This window comes from Caretta caretta, chromosome 2, assembly GCF_965140235.1.
Source record: "Caretta caretta isolate rCarCar2 chromosome 2, rCarCar1.hap1, whole genome shotgun sequence".
Classification (NCBI taxonomy): Eukaryota; Metazoa; Chordata; order Testudines; family Cheloniidae; genus Caretta; species Caretta caretta.
The window spans coordinates 105008516-105026782 of record NC_134207.1 but is presented as its reverse complement, the minus strand read 5'-3'; the positions used below and the strand labels follow the sequence as shown (position 1 = coordinate 105026782).

At 39.2% G+C, this 18267-nt stretch overlaps 1 protein-coding gene across 1 annotated transcript in view; it reads right to left on the bottom strand.

Annotated features, from left to right (window-relative positions):
- CTDP1 (CTD phosphatase subunit 1) overlaps positions 1-18267 on the bottom strand; it is a 171116-nt gene that overhangs the window by 83731 nt on the left and 69118 nt on the right. Inside the window, exon 11 of the mRNA XM_048840036.2 lies at positions 16928-17093. Within this exon, the coding sequence (XP_048695993.2) occupies positions 16928-17093 (166 nt within the window). The remainder of the gene's footprint in view (positions 1-16927; positions 17094-18267) is intronic.

Sequence of the window (18267 nt, the reverse complement as noted above, 5' to 3'; positions counted from 1 at the left end):
CACATTTCTCGTCCCCCCCCATTCTAGCATTAACTGAACACAGTAAGAAACGTATGTGCCTATGCTGACTTCCCATAAACAGAAGTCATGTTCAGCATCACAGAAACTATGCTTTGAAATTGTATTCTACCCTAGCATTTTCTCAACTTATGTTTGTCAGTGAGAACACATTACAACGAAATACATATGTTAGCTAATATCACTGTATTATACTTTTATAACCGCTGTTGAAAAAGTAATTTTACTGTATAACAGGAGTGAAATGTGTGACATGCAAGTTGGTGGGTGGGTGGGTGCAATGAGGATGTTCTAGGTTTTGATACACTGATTAATCCAGCATCTCTAAAGAATATGTTCAAATCAGAACTCTGATCACATTAAAAGGATTATTAATCTCATCCCCAGGGGACAATATGTGTATACAACAGATTCATCAAAATCTAGCACTTTGTTTTAGAGACTCATTGACCTACAATGCTCCCTTTACTGCAGTCAGAATAGAAGTACATTGCTTCAGCTACATACGACAGTTTGTGCAGATCTGCCTATTCTATGACTGCTTCTAGCCATCACTTAAGTCAAACATTTCTGTGGCGAAGGAAGTGACATGTCAGATATTCATGCTCAACCTCCAGCTCAGGCACAGATCTCCTAACATCACATTTGCTCTATTACATAGGGGACAGAGAACACTGGATACAGCTACTGTACCATCACACACAGACCAAATCAAAACCAACATGAACTTAGATACAATAAAGTTATTTTAAAAAGATCCAACATGAAAGTGAATACAAGTAGCCTCAATTATTTTATTAAGCTAGCAATATGGCTGTGCCTAGGAAGTCACTCATTTTGGGACTTCATGGTGACAGCAGTTTCTTCCTAACAGTAGAGGGCTCCAACCCTAAAGCTCTTTATAATCCATACCTATGCAGAGTCCAAATAATCTTGATAAATGCTGACATATTAATTAGAATTCCTGCAGTTCTAAGAAGTTCATACCAAGAAAGAAAAAAGATGAGTGGATAAATCAGTAAAATATTACTCTTTGAGACAGGCAACTTTGGCCAAAAAATGAACACTGTAAAAACAAGCAAGGGGAACAATACAGTTCTTCAAAAATTGCTCAATTAAGCAAGCAATTTTATCTGTGTGTAATATCAAAGTCAAAGTAATTTTATGGTATGGGATTAAAAAAAGGTTTTTCCATGAAAGCCTGATTAAACAAACATTAACTGTGTCTGTTATGACGTTATTTAATTTATAAGTAACTTGATCTAGTATCTAAAAGCCTGGCCTTGAGCTTTTACTGACCAAAAACTCTTAACACATATTCAGTTTAAAATTTCAATTAATTAAATCTACTACAAACTGGTATAAAACATGTTTTCTAAAGTAAATGTTTTGAAAGCTACTGTCTTCTTTAGGTTAAACTATATTGGAATAATTAGTATACTTCAAAACAGAGCTAAGTAAATTAGAGAAAAAACACAAGCAGACAACTAGCAGACCAAAATGCTACTGGAACAGACAGACATGCTGGAGTTAACCTGTTTCAATTGAGTAGGGTAACTGAAACACACACATAGTAACACAGTGATACTCAGACCTCAGTGATTCAGGAACCAAATTACTGATCAACATTACCCAAAAGAGCCACAGTATGTGAATTCATGGTTTCATTTACTATATATTTCTCAGCAAAATGACAGACCACATATTCTACAATTTGTTAACCACATAGTAAAAGCATCCTGATTGGTTAAATAACTTAGATTGAAACACCGTGTGATTTAATTATTAACCAATATCACATGCTGCAAAGAGCCGCAGGAGACACATTAAACAGCCACTTGCGGCTCATGAGCCTCAGGATGTTTAACCTATTGATACTCATCATAATCTACAAGTAAACAATTTTTGCTACTCTGTGATGAGACGCAGGACCATAACACTATATTAACTGAACATTTTGCAAAGTGCTTTAACATGGCTCAGGCTAGCGTTGACAGGGTTAGCTGCATTCAGTTTAGAAGTTATAGCCTAAGTAGGGACATATGCTAAAGTATGGTTACTGAATTCCGTTTCAACAGAGTTTTGCCTCATCTTCATTGGAGAAATAAGCTGTGCTTAAACAGACCTAAAAGCCTCACTTTAAAGGTCTAAGGTAGAAGGCACCAGGCATAGAGTTCTATCATCAATCAAAAACCAAGGTGGCAGGGTAAACTATCCTCAGAATACAAAGAAATTGTTTTACCTTTAGATGTGTGACACGAGGGTTTTAGAAAAGAATATTCAATAAACCATTACTTTTTTACACTACTTATTCTCTGGGAGGCACCCATTAAAGAGCTATACTTCATTTTACATATAATAATGAGATTTTTTTTTTATTAAAAATGAAAATACTGAAAAGTCAGAGCCAAAAGTGATTTTGTGCCACATAATCAGAACACTGCTAAGACTAATTGGGGAAGCATCTCATATCAGAAGATAGAAGCTATACAGCAATCTTAGAAATCCACAGTGAAGTGTGGGGTTCACTGCCTTAAGTAGCATTTTGCCAGTAGCATAACAGCACACATACAGTGAAGATTCTTTAAAAAAGATCTCTCCACAAATGAGCTAAAACCAGGTATAAAAACTCCAACTACTTTCTTCCTGACAGAATGACATCAAAAAGGTTTTCAAAAGGTTCCACATAACCCACAGATGCTTCAGGGGTGCAATTTTGAAAGAATTGTAGAATACCTGTAATTTGCCCCCATGCTATTTTTTTATTCACCAAGTTCAAGAGAAGAATGGGTTTTTATAAATGCCTAAACTGAACTTTATAGAGAAAACAGAAACCCTAACTGGAGCAGGCATTAAGTATACTATGTTATTCTTTACTAAAAGAGACTGATTTTTCTATTTGTATAAACAGAGATGATATTTTGGTATTTGATGTGAAATGAAAGCAGCTATCACATTTATTTCCTGCTTTAATGATTAAAAACCTGTGAACACATTTTGGTACTTCAAAAATCTGTTGCAAGAATACATTCAAAAGCCACTTTGCCTTGAGCATGGTTGAGTAAAGATGCCCTGTTAAAAAAGCATATTGAACATTAAAACCGGTAAAATACTGAAAAAAAAAATCTGTGGAGCCAGGCCAGTAAATTGATACACTGCAGACAAAAACTTGCTAGGATAACAGTGAATAAATCTTTCAAATGCCAGTTACCAACTCGAACTGTACTACGGATTTGTCTGCACTGCATTTGTTTCCTAACTTTACTTATTTCAATTGCCATGATACTGGCTTCTAATTCCATTCTCCAATGTTTTCCATTAGACTGATTTCTAGTGCCTGAAGATGATCAATGCTGATTACTGGAATACATAGTCAACGACCTTTTCCAATTCCCTTAAGCTGAAAAGAAAGTTTGCATAAACAACTATTAGAACTAGTCTAGATCCAGTCTTCTCTAATGTTCTGAATCTCTTCAGAACTGAACATATAAAATATCTGAAAGCAAATAACTTCTATTCCACTGTCTACTTCTCCCATGTTCCTCCATCTCCCACTCTTATGGGTGGGTAGTGATCGATCCATCACAGATTGATTTATCGCGTCTCGTCTAGATGCAATAAATCGATCCTCGATCGCTCCCTGTTGACTCCAGAACTCCAGCTCGCGAGAGGCAGAAGCAGAATCGACGGGGGAGCGGCAGTGGCCAACTCGCCGCCGTCCTCATGGCCAGGTAAGTTGACCTAAGATACGCCGACTTCACTTATGCTATTCGCGTAGCTGAAGTTGCGTATCTTAGGTCAACCCCCCCCAAGTGTAGACCAGGGCTAGGTTTTCATTTTTTTCTTCTACAGGTAAAATCACCACCTTTTACATTCCTAGAGATTTAAATAGTGCTTTTATAATTGTTGCATCCCTTAATTTCTTTTTCTCATTGTTACTCAAAATAAGCTAGGATCTTTCTTTTAGACATTGGGTTGCAGTTGATGTACTTAATTGTGTTCTACAACTTCAATTATCACAGTTCTCTCTAATAATCAAAGGAGAAAAATAGGTGCGACAGCCAGTCTGACATTATACTTTACAAGCCACCAAACAGCAAACATTCTTTAATCCTGTGTAGAACTACAAAAATAAAAAAGTCTTAGCCAGAAAATAATTAGCAGCACATCGTACTTATTCCCACAACAGTTTACGCAGTCTATTTTCATTACAAAATAGATGTAAATTTTCTGATGCAACTGCTAACCACATGAGCTCTGTGTATGCAATGGGGTATTTGGATGCCAAAGTCCTAGCACCATAGGTTTAACATCTATCATATACTTAAAGTGACAGCCAATTAAAATATTGAAACAAAAAAAAAAAACAAATGACATTTATAGTCTTGCATTACTAAAACTTTAGGTAATAAAAGCTGAACACTGCACGTTGTGAGCTGGCTGGAATGGACACACTAGGGAGAGAAATGGGTCTCTGATCAATGTCCATACTATGCAGACATCTAGCTTTCCTACACAGGAAGCTGACAGACAAGATGGGCTGAAGACCCCTAGACTTGGCTAAGTTCAGGGACCATGTAAAGGAAGGAGGCTGCAGAAGGGGACCTTTCAAGAAGAGAACTAAAAAAGGAAGAGAGCAGGAACATAGGAGGTACTGGAAGTGCTTGAGCAGAAAATGGGAAATACAACCGGTTCCGCCAAATGTCTAGACAAACCAATAATCTGAACAACATAAATAACAGCACAAGCTACACAAGTTGTTTTGGCAAACTTACTTTCATGATGGTTGTCATATTGCCTAGACAACCCATAATTGTCTTCAATGTAGCCCATTGCATTTATTAACTTTGAGACTCTGCTACATGCATACTTTCATCCATTCTCATCCTGCTTCCTTGAAAAAAATTCAGACCACTTCACCCAGAATTAAGGCAATAACTTTTAAAACATGGCTCACACCTCCAGAAGGGCAATGGGTCAACTGAAAGAAGAGTTACCAAGAACAATGAAAATTTGGTTCTCCTCTGCACATTCTTGAAGCTAACCAAGTTAACAATTTATAGAAAGTAATCAAAAATTAATTTCTATGCAATGTATAGTGTACTGTATTTTAAGAAGCCATGCATAATGAAATTTCTTGTAAGGAACATCTGAAGTCTGAAGTGTAAGAACAGAATTTTAATAGCCATAGTTCTGGATAAGTAGGCTCCTACCAAATTCACAGCTGTGAAAGATGCATCATGGACATTGAAATCTGGTCTCCTCTGTGAAATCTGGTCTTTTGTGTACTTTTACCACACAGTAAAATCCAATGCCATTATATGCATAGTTACAGGTTCCAGATGTGATTATTAGCTTGTTTCAATATAAAGAAAGGTCATGAACTTGACAAGATTTATTGATTGACACTTGACAGCAGCAAACACTCAGGGCTCAACTCACTGATTGGTAGATATAGGTATCCAGGGTTGTTTTGTAGCATAGTGATTTCAACAGATAATTTCACTTGTCTTCCAGTAGGTTATTTTAAAATGAGCGTCCAAAGTAAATCGAAAACCTCTACAATCATTACTGCAGCGGATCATATGAAAGAATCTGGAAGCCAAATTCCATGTACTGATGGTGACAAACTGTTTTGTGCAAGCTACAACGTTTTGCTGGATCGCACACGGCGAGCAATGATTCAATGCCACTTAGACTCAGAAAGCCATCAAAACAGAAAGGGTTGCAGATAGTGCACTGCTGGGAAACAAAATGAATCCTCTACCTCTCCCCCCCTCAGCCTCCCCCGCCCCAAAAACCCCAACCACCCCAACTTATTCTCTTTTTAAAGAGAATGACCAAGAGCTGTCATTTAGCTAAAACGGAACTCGTGGATGCATTTGCAAGTGCTAATATACTGCTGGAAAAACCTAATCACCCAAAGCTGTGCAAATTCATTCAATGGAACGTGCGAAAAAGGAGTTGGTTACCATGTGCAAATAATCTATGACAGAACTACCTTCCAAAGGTTTCTGTGAAGGTGCAAGTTTGATAAAGTTGATAAACTGCTCAGCTACATTAAAAAGATCGTTAAACACTGCCATAGCTGTATCTTTGATACAGGCAATACATTGCAAGTAAGACTGAAATGGGGGAACAAAAAATTGCATTTCCCCCAGAGCCAGTAATTACTTGTTGGACTTCCTGGTTTTGGGCTGTACAATACCAGTTTTAATAGAACTTTCAACCCTTCTAAACAATGAGCTGAATGAGGAAATTCAGTTTGTCGTCAAGAATGCCAGAGGACTGATGGACTTAAGTTGGTTTGAATCTTGACATGTCACAGTCCACAAAGCTTACAACAAAGTAATGGATGTACTGTTCTGGGCTGAACAGTCAAACAAAAATCACTCTGATAACGTTGAGTTAAATGCCAGTGCTCAGTAGGTGTTTTCTTGCATGGCAAAGAAGCTCAGACAATATTACTGCTGTAGGGAACAGTCAAGCTACGTAGGAAAAAAAATCAGATCAAAAGGTTTCCAACAAGTTGCAGCAAGGTTCCTAAAAGCTGTGCATATTTTTGACCCTGCACAAATGCACCTGTTGATGGTGGATTTAACATCTCAATGCAATTCCTGGCTTTGACAAGAATTGTAGGCTGGAGATTCCTGCTTACAAAAATTTTGCCAATGAAACGGAATGTACTTTGTCTGAGCTACAGTTTTGGAAGTCAGTGGAAGACGGAATCCCCCACCTCGCAAGGCTAGCTTGTGCTGTCTGACAATTCCAATGAATTCCATGGATTCAGAGAGAGCAGTGTCTAATCATGGACAAGTGTTTTCAGCGCAGAAACAGGGAATGAAGACAGACAGTTGCAGGATGGAAAAGGAGCACTCGTGGCACCGTAGAGACTAACAAATTTATTTGAGCATAAGCTTTCGTGAGCTACAGCTCACTTCATCGGATGCATTCAGTGGAAAATACAGTGGGGAGATTTATATACATAGAGAACACGAAACAAAGAGTTCCCAGAAGTCACCTACTACAGGACAGGCCTAACAAAGAAAATAACAGAACGCCACTAGCCGTCACCTTCAGCCCCCAACTAAAACCCCTCCAACGCATTATTAAGGATCTACAACCTATCCTGAAGGATGACCCAACACTCTCACAAATCTTGGGAGACAGGCCAGTCCTTGCCTACAGACAGCCCCCCAACCTGAAGCAAATACTCACCACCAACCACATACCACACAACAGAACCACTAACCCAGGAACCTATCCTTGCAACAAAGCCTGTTGCCAACTGTGCCCACATATCTATTCAGGGGACACCATCACAGGGCCTAATAACATCAGCCACACTATCAGAGGCTCGTTCACCTGCACATCCACCAATGTGATATATGCCATCATGTGCCAGCAATGCCCCTCTGCCATGTACATTGGTCAAACTGGACAGTCTCTATGTAAAAGAATAAATGGACACAAATCAGATATCAAGAATTATAACATTCAAAAACCAGTTGGAGAACACTTCAATCTCTCTGGTCACGCGATTACAGGCATGAAAATTGTGATATTACAACAGAAAAACTTCAATCCAGACTCCAGCGAGAGACTGTTGAATTGGAATTCATTTGCAAATTGGATACAATTAACTTAGGCTTGAATAGAGATTGGGAGTGGCTAAGTCATTATGCAAGGTAACCTATTTCCCCTTGTTTTTTCCTACCCCCCCCCCCCCGACATTCTTCTTAAACCCTGGATTTGTGCTGGAAATGGCCCATCTTGATTATCATACACATTGTAAGGAGAGTGGTCACTTTAGATAAGCTATTACCAGCAGGAGAGTGGGGTGGGGGGAGGTATTTTTTCATGCTGTGTGTGTATAAAAAGATCTCCTACACTTTCCACAGTATGCATCCAATGAAGTGAGCTGTAGCTCACGGAAGCTCATGCTCAAATAAATTGGTTAGTCTCTAAGGTGCCACAAGTACTCCTTTTCTTTTTACCGTACACACTGTAAGGAGAGTGATCACTTAAGATGAGCTAATACCAGCGGGGGGGGCAGGGGAGGAGGGAGGGAGAACCTTTTGTAGTGATAATCAAAGCGGGCCATTTCTAGCAGGTCACAAAAACGTCTGTGGAACAGCGGGGGGCGGCGGATGGGATATAAACATGGGGAAATAGTTTTACTTTGTGTAATGACCCATCCACTCCCAGTCTCTATTCAAGCTTAAGTTAATTGTATCCAGTTTGCAAATTAATTCCAATTCAGCAGTCTCTCGTTGGAGCCTGGTTTTGAAGTTTTTTGTTGAAGAATTGCCACTTTTAGGTCTCTAATCGAGTGACTAGAGAGATTGAAGTGTTCTCCAACTGGTTTTTGAATGTTATAATTCTTGACGTCTGATTTGTGTCCATTTATTCTTTTACATAGAGACTGTCCAGTTTGACCAATGTACTTGGCAGAGGGGCATTGCTGGCACATGATGGCATATATCACATTGGTAGATGTGCAGGTGAACGAGCCTCTGATAGTGTGGCTGATGTTATTAGGCCCTATGATGCCCTGAATAAATGTGGGCACAGTTGGCAATAGGCTTTGTTGCAGAGATAGGTTCCTTGGTTAGTGGTTCTGTTATGTGGTGTGTGGTTGGTGGTGAGTATTTGCTTCAGGTTGGGGGGCTGTCTGTAAGCAAGGACTGGCCTGTCTCCCAAGATCTGTGAGAGTGATGGGTTGTCCTTCAGGATAGGTTGTGGATCCTTGATGATGTGTTGGAAAGGTTTTAGTTGGGGGCTGAAGGTGATGGCTAGTGGCAGTCTGTTATTTTCTTTCCTGGGCCTGTCCTGTAGTAGATGACTTCTAGGTACTCTTCTGGCTCTGTCAATCTGTTTCTTCACTTCAGCAGGTGGGTACTGTAGTTGTAAGAATGCTTGACAGAGATCTTGTAGGTGTTTGTCTCTGTCTGAGGGGTTGAAGCAAATGTGATTGTATCGTAGAGCTTGGCTGTAGACAATGGATCATGTGGTGTGGTCAGGGTGAAAGCTGGAGGCATGTAGGTAGGAATAGTGGTCAACAGGTTTCCGGTATTGGGTGGTGTTTATGTGACCATCGCTTACTAGTACCATTGTGTCCAGGAAGTGGATCTCTTGTGTGGACTGGTCCAGGCTGAGGTTGATGGTGGGATGGAAATTGTTGAAATCATGGTGGAATTCCTCAAGGGCTTCTTTTCCATGGGTTCAGATGATGACGTCATCAATGTAGCTCAAACAGAGTAGGGGCATTAGGGGACGAGAGCTGAGGAAGCGTTATTCTAAGTCAGCCATAAAAATGTTGGCATACTGTGGGGACCCACAGCAGTGCTGCTGATTTGAAGGTATACATTGTCCCCAAATGTGAAATAGTTATGAGTGAGGACAAAGTCAAAGTTCAGCCACCAGGTTTGCTGTGACATTACCAAGGATACTGTTCCTGACGGCTTGTAGTCCATCTGTGTGTGGAATGTTGGTGTAGAGGGCTTCTACATCCATAATGGCTAGGATGGTGTTTTTAGGAAGATCACCGATGGATTGTAGTTTCCTCAGGAAGTCAGTGGTGTCTCGAAGATAGCTGGGAGTGCTGGTAGCGTAGGTCCTGAGGAGGGAGTCTACATAGCCAGACAATCCTGCTGTCAGGGTGCCAATGCCTGAGATGATGGGGTGTCCAGGATTTCCAGGTTTATGGATCTTGGGTAGCAGATAGAATGCCCCAGGTCAGGGTTCCACGAGTGTGTCTGTGTGGATTTGTTCTTGTGCTTTTTCAGGGAGTTTCTTGAGCAAATGCTGCAGTTTCTTTTGGTAACCCTCAGTGGGATCAGAGGGTAATGGCTTGTAGAAAATGGTGTTGGAGAGCTGCTTAGCAGCCTCTTGTTCATATTCTGACCTATTCATCATGACGACAGCACCTCCTTTGTCAGCCTTTTTGATTATGATGTCAGTTGTTTCTGAGGCTGTGGATGGCATTGTGTTCTGCACGGCTGAGGTTATGGAGCAAGTGATGCTGCTTTTCCACAATTTCAGCCCATGCACGTCGGCGGAAGCACTCTACGTAGAAGTCAGAGGGGTATTGGAAATATTCCTCAGAACTGTATCATATTCATGGGGGTGGAGGGGCAGAAGGAAAGGCGCTGAAATAGGACAGATCCTTCTGCTGGGCTAAGAGTATAGCTGGATAGATTAACAATATTACTGGGTGGGTTAAGGGAACCACTGTTGTGGCATGTAGTAGTTTAGATAGTTTAGTATCCTTTTTCTTTTGTAGAGAAGCAAAGTGTGTGTTGTAAATGGTTTGTCTAGTTTTAGTAAAGTCCAGCCACGAGGAAGTTTGTGTGGAAGGTTGGTTTTTTATGAGAGTATCCAGTTTTGAGAGCTCATTCTTAACCTTTCCCTGTTTGCTGTAGAGGATGTTGATCAGGTGGTTCCGCAGTTTCTTTGACAGCATGTGGCACAAGCCGTCAGCATAGTCTGTGTGGTATGTAGATTGTAATGGATGCTCCATACTCACATTCAATGAGATTTGAAAACAATTTTTTTTCCCCATCTGCTTTTGTAAATTTAAGGGGTCTACGGGTTTATATTTTTCCATTTAAAATATACATATTCATGCTTTCTTTCAACACTGAAATTTAAGATTTTTTAAATTCTATGACCGTGAAATTTATGAAAAGGGACAGTGAATTTGGTAGAGCCATGTGTGTAAGTGAGCTCAAGGCAACTGTCATTTTACAGTAGATACACATCCATCTCATCCAATTAATATTTTAAACTAACCAAAGGGCTAGTAGTCATGGATATAATAGCTGTCATTAAACTGTGAGGGAAATGCTGATCCTTAATTCACATCATGTTAGTTACAGCTACATTTACTAATTTAGAACACAAAACGGCAAATCTATAATATGCTTAGCAGGATGGAAGTAGTAGGGACAGCAATAAAATGGACCAATGAATTACAACAATTTTTCTGACATTAACCTTTGTATAAGGGGTATGCACAAGTACTTGTTAGAAACAATAAAACATGGAGAATGTTTTGCTCAGCTGAATCATTGTGTATACGTAAATCCATTTTAATATAAAATGCACATTTTGTGATGTATTCTTTTGCAGATTATGGGTTAAATTTTCATCTGGTGTAAATTAGTGTATCTCCACCGAGTTTGGTAGGAGACAGAAGAGATGGAGGGTTTAGTGTGACTAAGTTTGGATCCAATTCTCCCCTTCCCAGATAGCCCTGTCTGAGAGGAAGAGAATTTTCTTTTCTTTTTTTTTTTTGCTGTGGGTAGCAGAGAAGACAATCCTAGAGATGATGGATGGAGCTGGGGAACTCAAGGGTGGGAGGTGGCAGCAGCAGCAAAAAGGGTTCTACCTCCGGTAAATAGGGAAGTGAAACGCTTACTCAACAGGTAGGCTGCACAGGACCAGTTATTCCAGAGTATGGTAATTGCAAGGAGGGCTCTGCTGGATGAGAATGCAGTGGAGCCAAGGAGAGGTTTGGCATCTCCATTCTCCATGAGAGCCCCCCATCACTGGGCTTCCCTATAAATGTGATCAGCCAAATCATCCTGGAAGCTCCTCTGGGGCTGGTTCTCTTCTGATCTACAGCGCTGAGAGGAGCTGCTGACAAGTGGTGCAAACATCTGCTTCATTATCTTCTGCTCCTATTTCAGTCTGGCATGGCTGTGACATCACCACACAAGCTAGGGAGTGGAAAGTAGGAACTTCTGTCCAGAATGGACTCCATATTGATAGCAAGAGAACTGAGGTATCGGAAGGTCATTTTCTGCAGCTGCTACTAGGAGACAAAAGAACAACTGGGAAGATTGCTTCCCTGGAGGCTGAGCAGGGAAATGGGATGGAAAATCCTGGCTTTGATAGCTTGCCTTACTGTCAAATGAAAATTCATTGTACAAACTGGTCTCATAATGAGAAATACTCTTTACAAGTAAGTGAAAGGGCTGTGAGAAGACATGGTAACAAAATGTGGGTCTTAAAAAAAAAAGTTGTTTCAAGGGGTAAAAATCTGAACAAAGCTGTTCGGGCTGAAAGCCACTATTCAGTTGCCTGATAGATATCCATGCAAACAGCCAAGTAAAAACCACTGCAGGCAAATGTGAAGCCAAGTTCTATCAGCAATGAAATTTTGTGCAACAAGCATACAGGTTATCTATGGCATCACAAGACAAGAGGAGAGTAAGATAAATTTTACTTGATTAAAAAAGGGTAACTATTTAAATGTATACTTGATACATTTCACAGAAATCTCTCCTAGTGCCATTAAATAGAAGGACAATCTTAGAAGTATAGTTTTCTTAATATCTAAGAGGCTTAGAAACACTGGTTTGAAAAGGATGTGATAAACTTGGTTTCTAAATGTACAAGGATACTGGTAATCTTGTCAAGTATTGGTAATTTTATTACTTCTTGCTTATTTAATGTAAAAAAAGATCTGTACGTGGGCTAAAATAGAAAAGATACATATGATCCATATGAAAGAAAAGGCTGGGTTTTGGAGAAGGATTTTTGGGGGTGGGGGGCAGGAGGTGGAGCTGTTCTTAATGCACCTACTCTGAGGAATCAGAAGTGTAGGAGTGGAAAGGACCTCAATAGATCATCTAGCCCAGACCCTTGCACTCAAGGCAGGACTAAACAATACTAGACCATTCCTGAGGGGTGTGTCTAACCTGTTCTTAAAAACCTTCAGTGATGGAGATTCCACAACCTCCCAAGGCAATTTGTTCTAGTGCTTAACAAACCTGACAGTACGTTTTTCATAATGTCCGACCTAAATCTCCCTGGCTGCAAATTAAGCCCATTGCTTCTTGTCCTTTCCTCAGAGGTTAACAACCTTTTATGCACTTGAACACTTATGTTCCCTCTCAGTCTTCTCTTCTCCAGATTAAACAAACCCATTTTCTTCAATCTTTCCTCATAGGTCATGTCTTCTAAACCTTTAATTATTTTTGTTGTTCTCCTCTGGACGTTTTCCAATTTGTGAACATCCTTCCATCTTGTTGGGATGATACTCTACAGCTATGTGCATTTGCTTTTCTACTGCAAACAAGGGGAGGAAAAAAGTTAGTTCCATAAATCTATTTGCAATTAGTTGCAAGAGAAGCAGATTCCTCCATGAACAGACTTTACTAACTGAAGTTCTTTATTAGTTACAGTGAAAAAATTCTTGGAGGCTTAAATGCTTAAAGATAATCCTAATCCCAACACTTTTTTTTTTGGCACTAGAACAACAAATTTCCCATGCTGTCGAACACTACACACTTAATTCACTTTGATACAGAGTGCATTTCTTTTTGATGCATTCTTTTTCAAGTTACAGGGAGATCATTAGGGGTTTAGAGGTAAAATTCCTACAGGTCATTTTTTATCTTAAATTCACTTTTAGTAGTTAATTTTGGTTCATTTTGATTTTCCTTGTCCTTGCCTCCACTTCCTAGCTACACACCGGTGACCTCTGATGATTTCTGTAAGAGAAGCTGATAGAGCAGAAGAAAGAGCAAAGTTCTTTGCTGTTAGGCTGGACCATTAACAGGCAGTGTCTTTTCTCAAGAGCTGTGCTTTCAGTGTTCAAATTCCACCATGTCTCCTGCATGCCACATAGTATCATCACATGCACACACATATATATGTAATACTTGCCAACTCTGATGTGTATGCATGTGAAACCTGGACTGTGTATAGACGCCATGCTATGAAGCTGAATCACTTTCACAAGGGCTGTCTGAAGAAACTGATGAGGATAAGATGGCAAGACAAGGTTCCAGATACTGAGGTTCTCATACAGTATTGATCTTAACGGATATGTTTCTATAATCTGTAAGTCTTACATTTTTCTGTACAAACATTCACCCTGTAGTTCAGTCAGAACATTCAGAAGAAATAAACACACTTTTAAAAAGTACTGTTAAGAAATGGCAGTCTATCTAATGAAAAACTACAGAAAAGATTTTTCAAACAAACACTGAATGAGTTATCAATAATACTCAGTAATCAACTAAAAGAGATAAGTATCTCAATTTAATGGGTGCTGTAAGAGAACCAGGAAAAACTAATGGAAAACTGCAGAGTACACACTCTTGTTTGTAATGCACCTAGAACTCTAGAATACATTTAGCTCTTTCAGAATACAAAGAATAGAAGAAAACTTTGAAGTTTCTAATGTTTCATTCGTGTGTCACTTGTAACTTCGTAATTTAAACACGATAGAGCTGATTACAGGCATTTCTGTCATTTCAGGGCATTCTGAAATCCTTCAAGTCATTGAAGGAATCTGGATCATTATCTGAAGTATTAGACAGACCAATCTCCCTGTATTATGCTTTCAGTACTTTTCCATAATAAGTCCCATGTTACCTCTACAGCTCTCCCCACAAAATTACTATTCCAAATTCAGCACAAAAATGTCAGAACAGAGGTTATGATTCTTTGTACTCCTGATGCTTTTTAATATCATATTTGGCTTAACCAGAAGATCAGCTATGAATAGCACAGGTGAGAAGGACCAAGTGACATAACCAGAGATAAATGGCTGCTTTGGATTGGAGAGGTGACACCACTTCCTTACAATGACTCTTAGACTTCGCACAGAATCACATTTGTTCTTGAGAGCATTGCCTGTTCAAGTAATCTCATCATCAGGGCTCCTACATGAAAAATCCAAGCAATGGAAGATTAGCTGTGTCATCTGGGAGCCAGATGTTGGAAGAAAAGTTTAAGTTACCTGATGAAACATGAAACAAGAGACCCTCAAAAGTAGTCACATGCACAGGAACAGGAAAGCAAGCAATGCAGTCCATATTCAGAAAAATAGCTACTCCTATCACAACACACTTATAAGCAGCTTGCTCTTGTCAGATGACCATTATTCAGCCCTTACATTGCACATGGAAAAATATGGAAGTGTGAGGAATGAACATAGAGAGTTTGGAACAGTCACTTCAGAGATGGTCCAAGTAGTAAGGAGTCAAGAAAGGTTCTCTAAGAAATGACTTAACAGAAAATTCTACCCTCAGCTATCATAAAGTAAGCTACTTCACTTTCAAGGCCCTTTTATAGCCTATCCCTACCCCACCTATCATCTGTCCTTCATGCCTACCTCCGCCCACAATGCCAGCCTCCATCACACACTTGTTAAATTTTCCAACATACTTGTTTGAAATCTGCTTTCTCTCATGCCATCCCTCATGCTTGGAAGGAGCTTCCTGTAAACATCTGCAAAACTGATACATTATTCTAATTCAAAAACCTCCTAAAAAAATCCAAAAACTTTTTTGCTGTGGTGCCTACAAAAAGCTTAACAGCTAAGCTGGTGGTGTACTGAGCTGACCAATGATGACCAATAGTGTCTCACTGTTTCCTTGTACTTCCTTCCCCCCCCGCCAACCCCAGTATGTCTGTCTGTATCCATCTGTCATCTCTTGTCTTACACTTACATTGTAAAGTTCTTTGGTGCAGGAACAGTCCCTTTACTGTGTTTGTACAGCACGTAGGACAATGCAGTCTGGGTCTTTAACTAGGGACCACAGGTGCTATAAATAATAATATTTGATTATTTGGGAGAACCAGCAAACAAATGTGATGTAAACGGGAGTGTTCATTATACTTTTCAATCCAGCATGCAAAAGGAAAGGCAGACTCTTGACCAAGCTGTATGGAAAATATGATATCCATCTCTAAGATGGCATTCCAAAGACTCCAAGCAGAGATGGAGTTGCAAACAATACCAGTCCCAACTAACGTCAAAAAATTATTATTTAATATATACTGCCCTTCTATGTTTACTGTTTGATTTGTGATGCGAACAAGAGCTGGAAAATTAAGTTAAAGGAGATATTCTCAGTGCATTTAATGAATACACATCTTTTGCTCAGGGGTTGGCATCTTAACCTTTCACAATACCCTCAGATGGTAAATTCAGTTTGTAACAGTTCATTGTAATTATTTTGTAATTAAGAACATTATCTTACTGCCTTCCATGAAGTGGCCTTGTTTTTTTGCATCTGATCCATTTTACCATGTAATACTCACTGTTTTACACAGCACTTTTTAAAAAAAAAGTGTCAATTAAACCTAGAATGTATACTATAGAATCTAAATAGACATTAGAAATACCAGTAAATCTAGAATTTTACACAAATCAACAACAATAAATCAAGGTACTTCTAGTTTTTAAAAGGTCTGTGAAGTTGACATTGAACATGAGCCTATTTCCAAAGGATTACTCCGATACCCCACTGACTTTCATTGGTCGGTGAAACTAAGTTTGAAGTCACCTTCACCATAATTTAAGAATCAAACAATGCACATATCCAACTCCCCATGAAACAGCTGTTTTTCCTTTCTTAGGCAAATATGCATGTATTACTGAATGCCAGTTACACAAGGTTGAAAAGGAAACTATGGCTCCTTCTGAAAGGTCACACACTAGCAGATGGGTTTTTTTTTTTTTTTTTTAAATCAGTGATCTTAAGGGTTTTTAGGTCCTCATTTATATGAAATTCAATGTGACAATGTATAATATTTTACATAACTAACATGCACCAAGATCCCATACATTTTCTTTTGTGCCAAAATTATATTGATGTGAAATAACTACTTTACAGGCCTACATCCATGAAACTATTTATAGTGGCATAGTTTACATTTGTTTTACAGCACAGCTTAGTGTTGAAAAAATTGTATTTCTAGGTCAATTAAAATATTTTTGTTTCAAGTTACTGTAAGTTGGCTTTTCCCCATTAGTAGTTACATGCACCTGGTAACATGCAAAATCATTTCATGTATGTGCATAATTTAACAGAGTTAAATACTATTATGCATAACTGACTAACTCAATTATACTGTTAGAATCCTGACAATTAGTTTAGCTCACCTCTTTATCCATACTCTCTAAATCCTCTTTACATAGCGTGTACAGTGGCATCGTCTCGGACATACTTGGCTGGCGTTTCCGTTTGGATGGACCAGGTTGATCTTCATTTTCATTTGCTGGTAACTCCTCTTCATCAAACAGCTGCTGCTGATGTGGTTGAACAACTCTGAAAAATTTCACAGGTCCCACATGAGAAAAATCATTTTGAATTACAGCTTCCATAGAATTGAATCAGATTCAACATGAAGTGTACGGTTACGGAAGAGCTACAGCTTCACTGAAGTACTGCTATGCCTGCCTTTGAATAATTGGAACAATCTGACTTGTCTGGAATTGGAAAAATAGATCACTACACCGCCTCTTTCTCACTGTATTCTTCTCCCTTCCTCCCACAAAAATCTGCATATTCGAATTGTCTATACCAATTTAAAAGTTATAAATATAGAAAGCTCATCAGGACACTGGAATGCCTATCCACAGTGCAGCATGTCTTTTGCCAATACAGTCTGAAGATGTATGGACCAGGTACTGGCATAATCAGCCAGGTGCTAACACAATCTTCCAAACAGTTTTGTAGGTAGTGTTATGCTGGCGGAACTTTTGCTGGTAAAGCTTTCTAGTGAAGATAAGTCCTTCCTCCCCAACATTCTGAGAAAATGTTCATTACATCAAGGATAAAAGCTATACTACATCTGTAAGATATCGAAGAAACCATGCACACGCTTTCATTAAAGCATTAATATTGTAGACACATGGATTGAAGGAGGGAAATTCAAAATTAGAAGTAGACTGTGGTTTTGTTGGGAGGAACAGGAGCTTTAAAAAAGATAAAAAAAACGACAAGAGGAAAAAAGGAGGGATATTGGCTGTTAAAGCCAATGTTAAAAAGACACTTATTCTTGTCCTTGAATCCACAGACTAGAAACAGTAATCTTTTTTGCTTGTGTGTCAAACAAAACAAGGTAATCGTCACATGGATCTCATGTGCTGGTAAATAATGTGATTTATTCTGTCTACAACAGAGAGAGAGAGAGCGCGAGCAAGTGAGCGCGAGGTCTTATTACAACACTGGAGACTACTAAGGCCTTTGGATACACTTTCATCTACATCATGGGTAATACTGGGAGTTCGTGCTTTTCAAACCTTATTTTTCTTTACATTGGCCTGACTGAACAAGAAAACAATGCTGTTTTGTGAATTTAGTCAGTGTGAAATGTTTGACAGCCTTGGAGGGCAGAATTTATTTATCCAAACATGTTGACAGTGCAGGAAGATGTCAATACAAGCTTCCTCACGTCACCCTGGAGAAGACAGATATTGCATCTGTCTCCACGGCTATT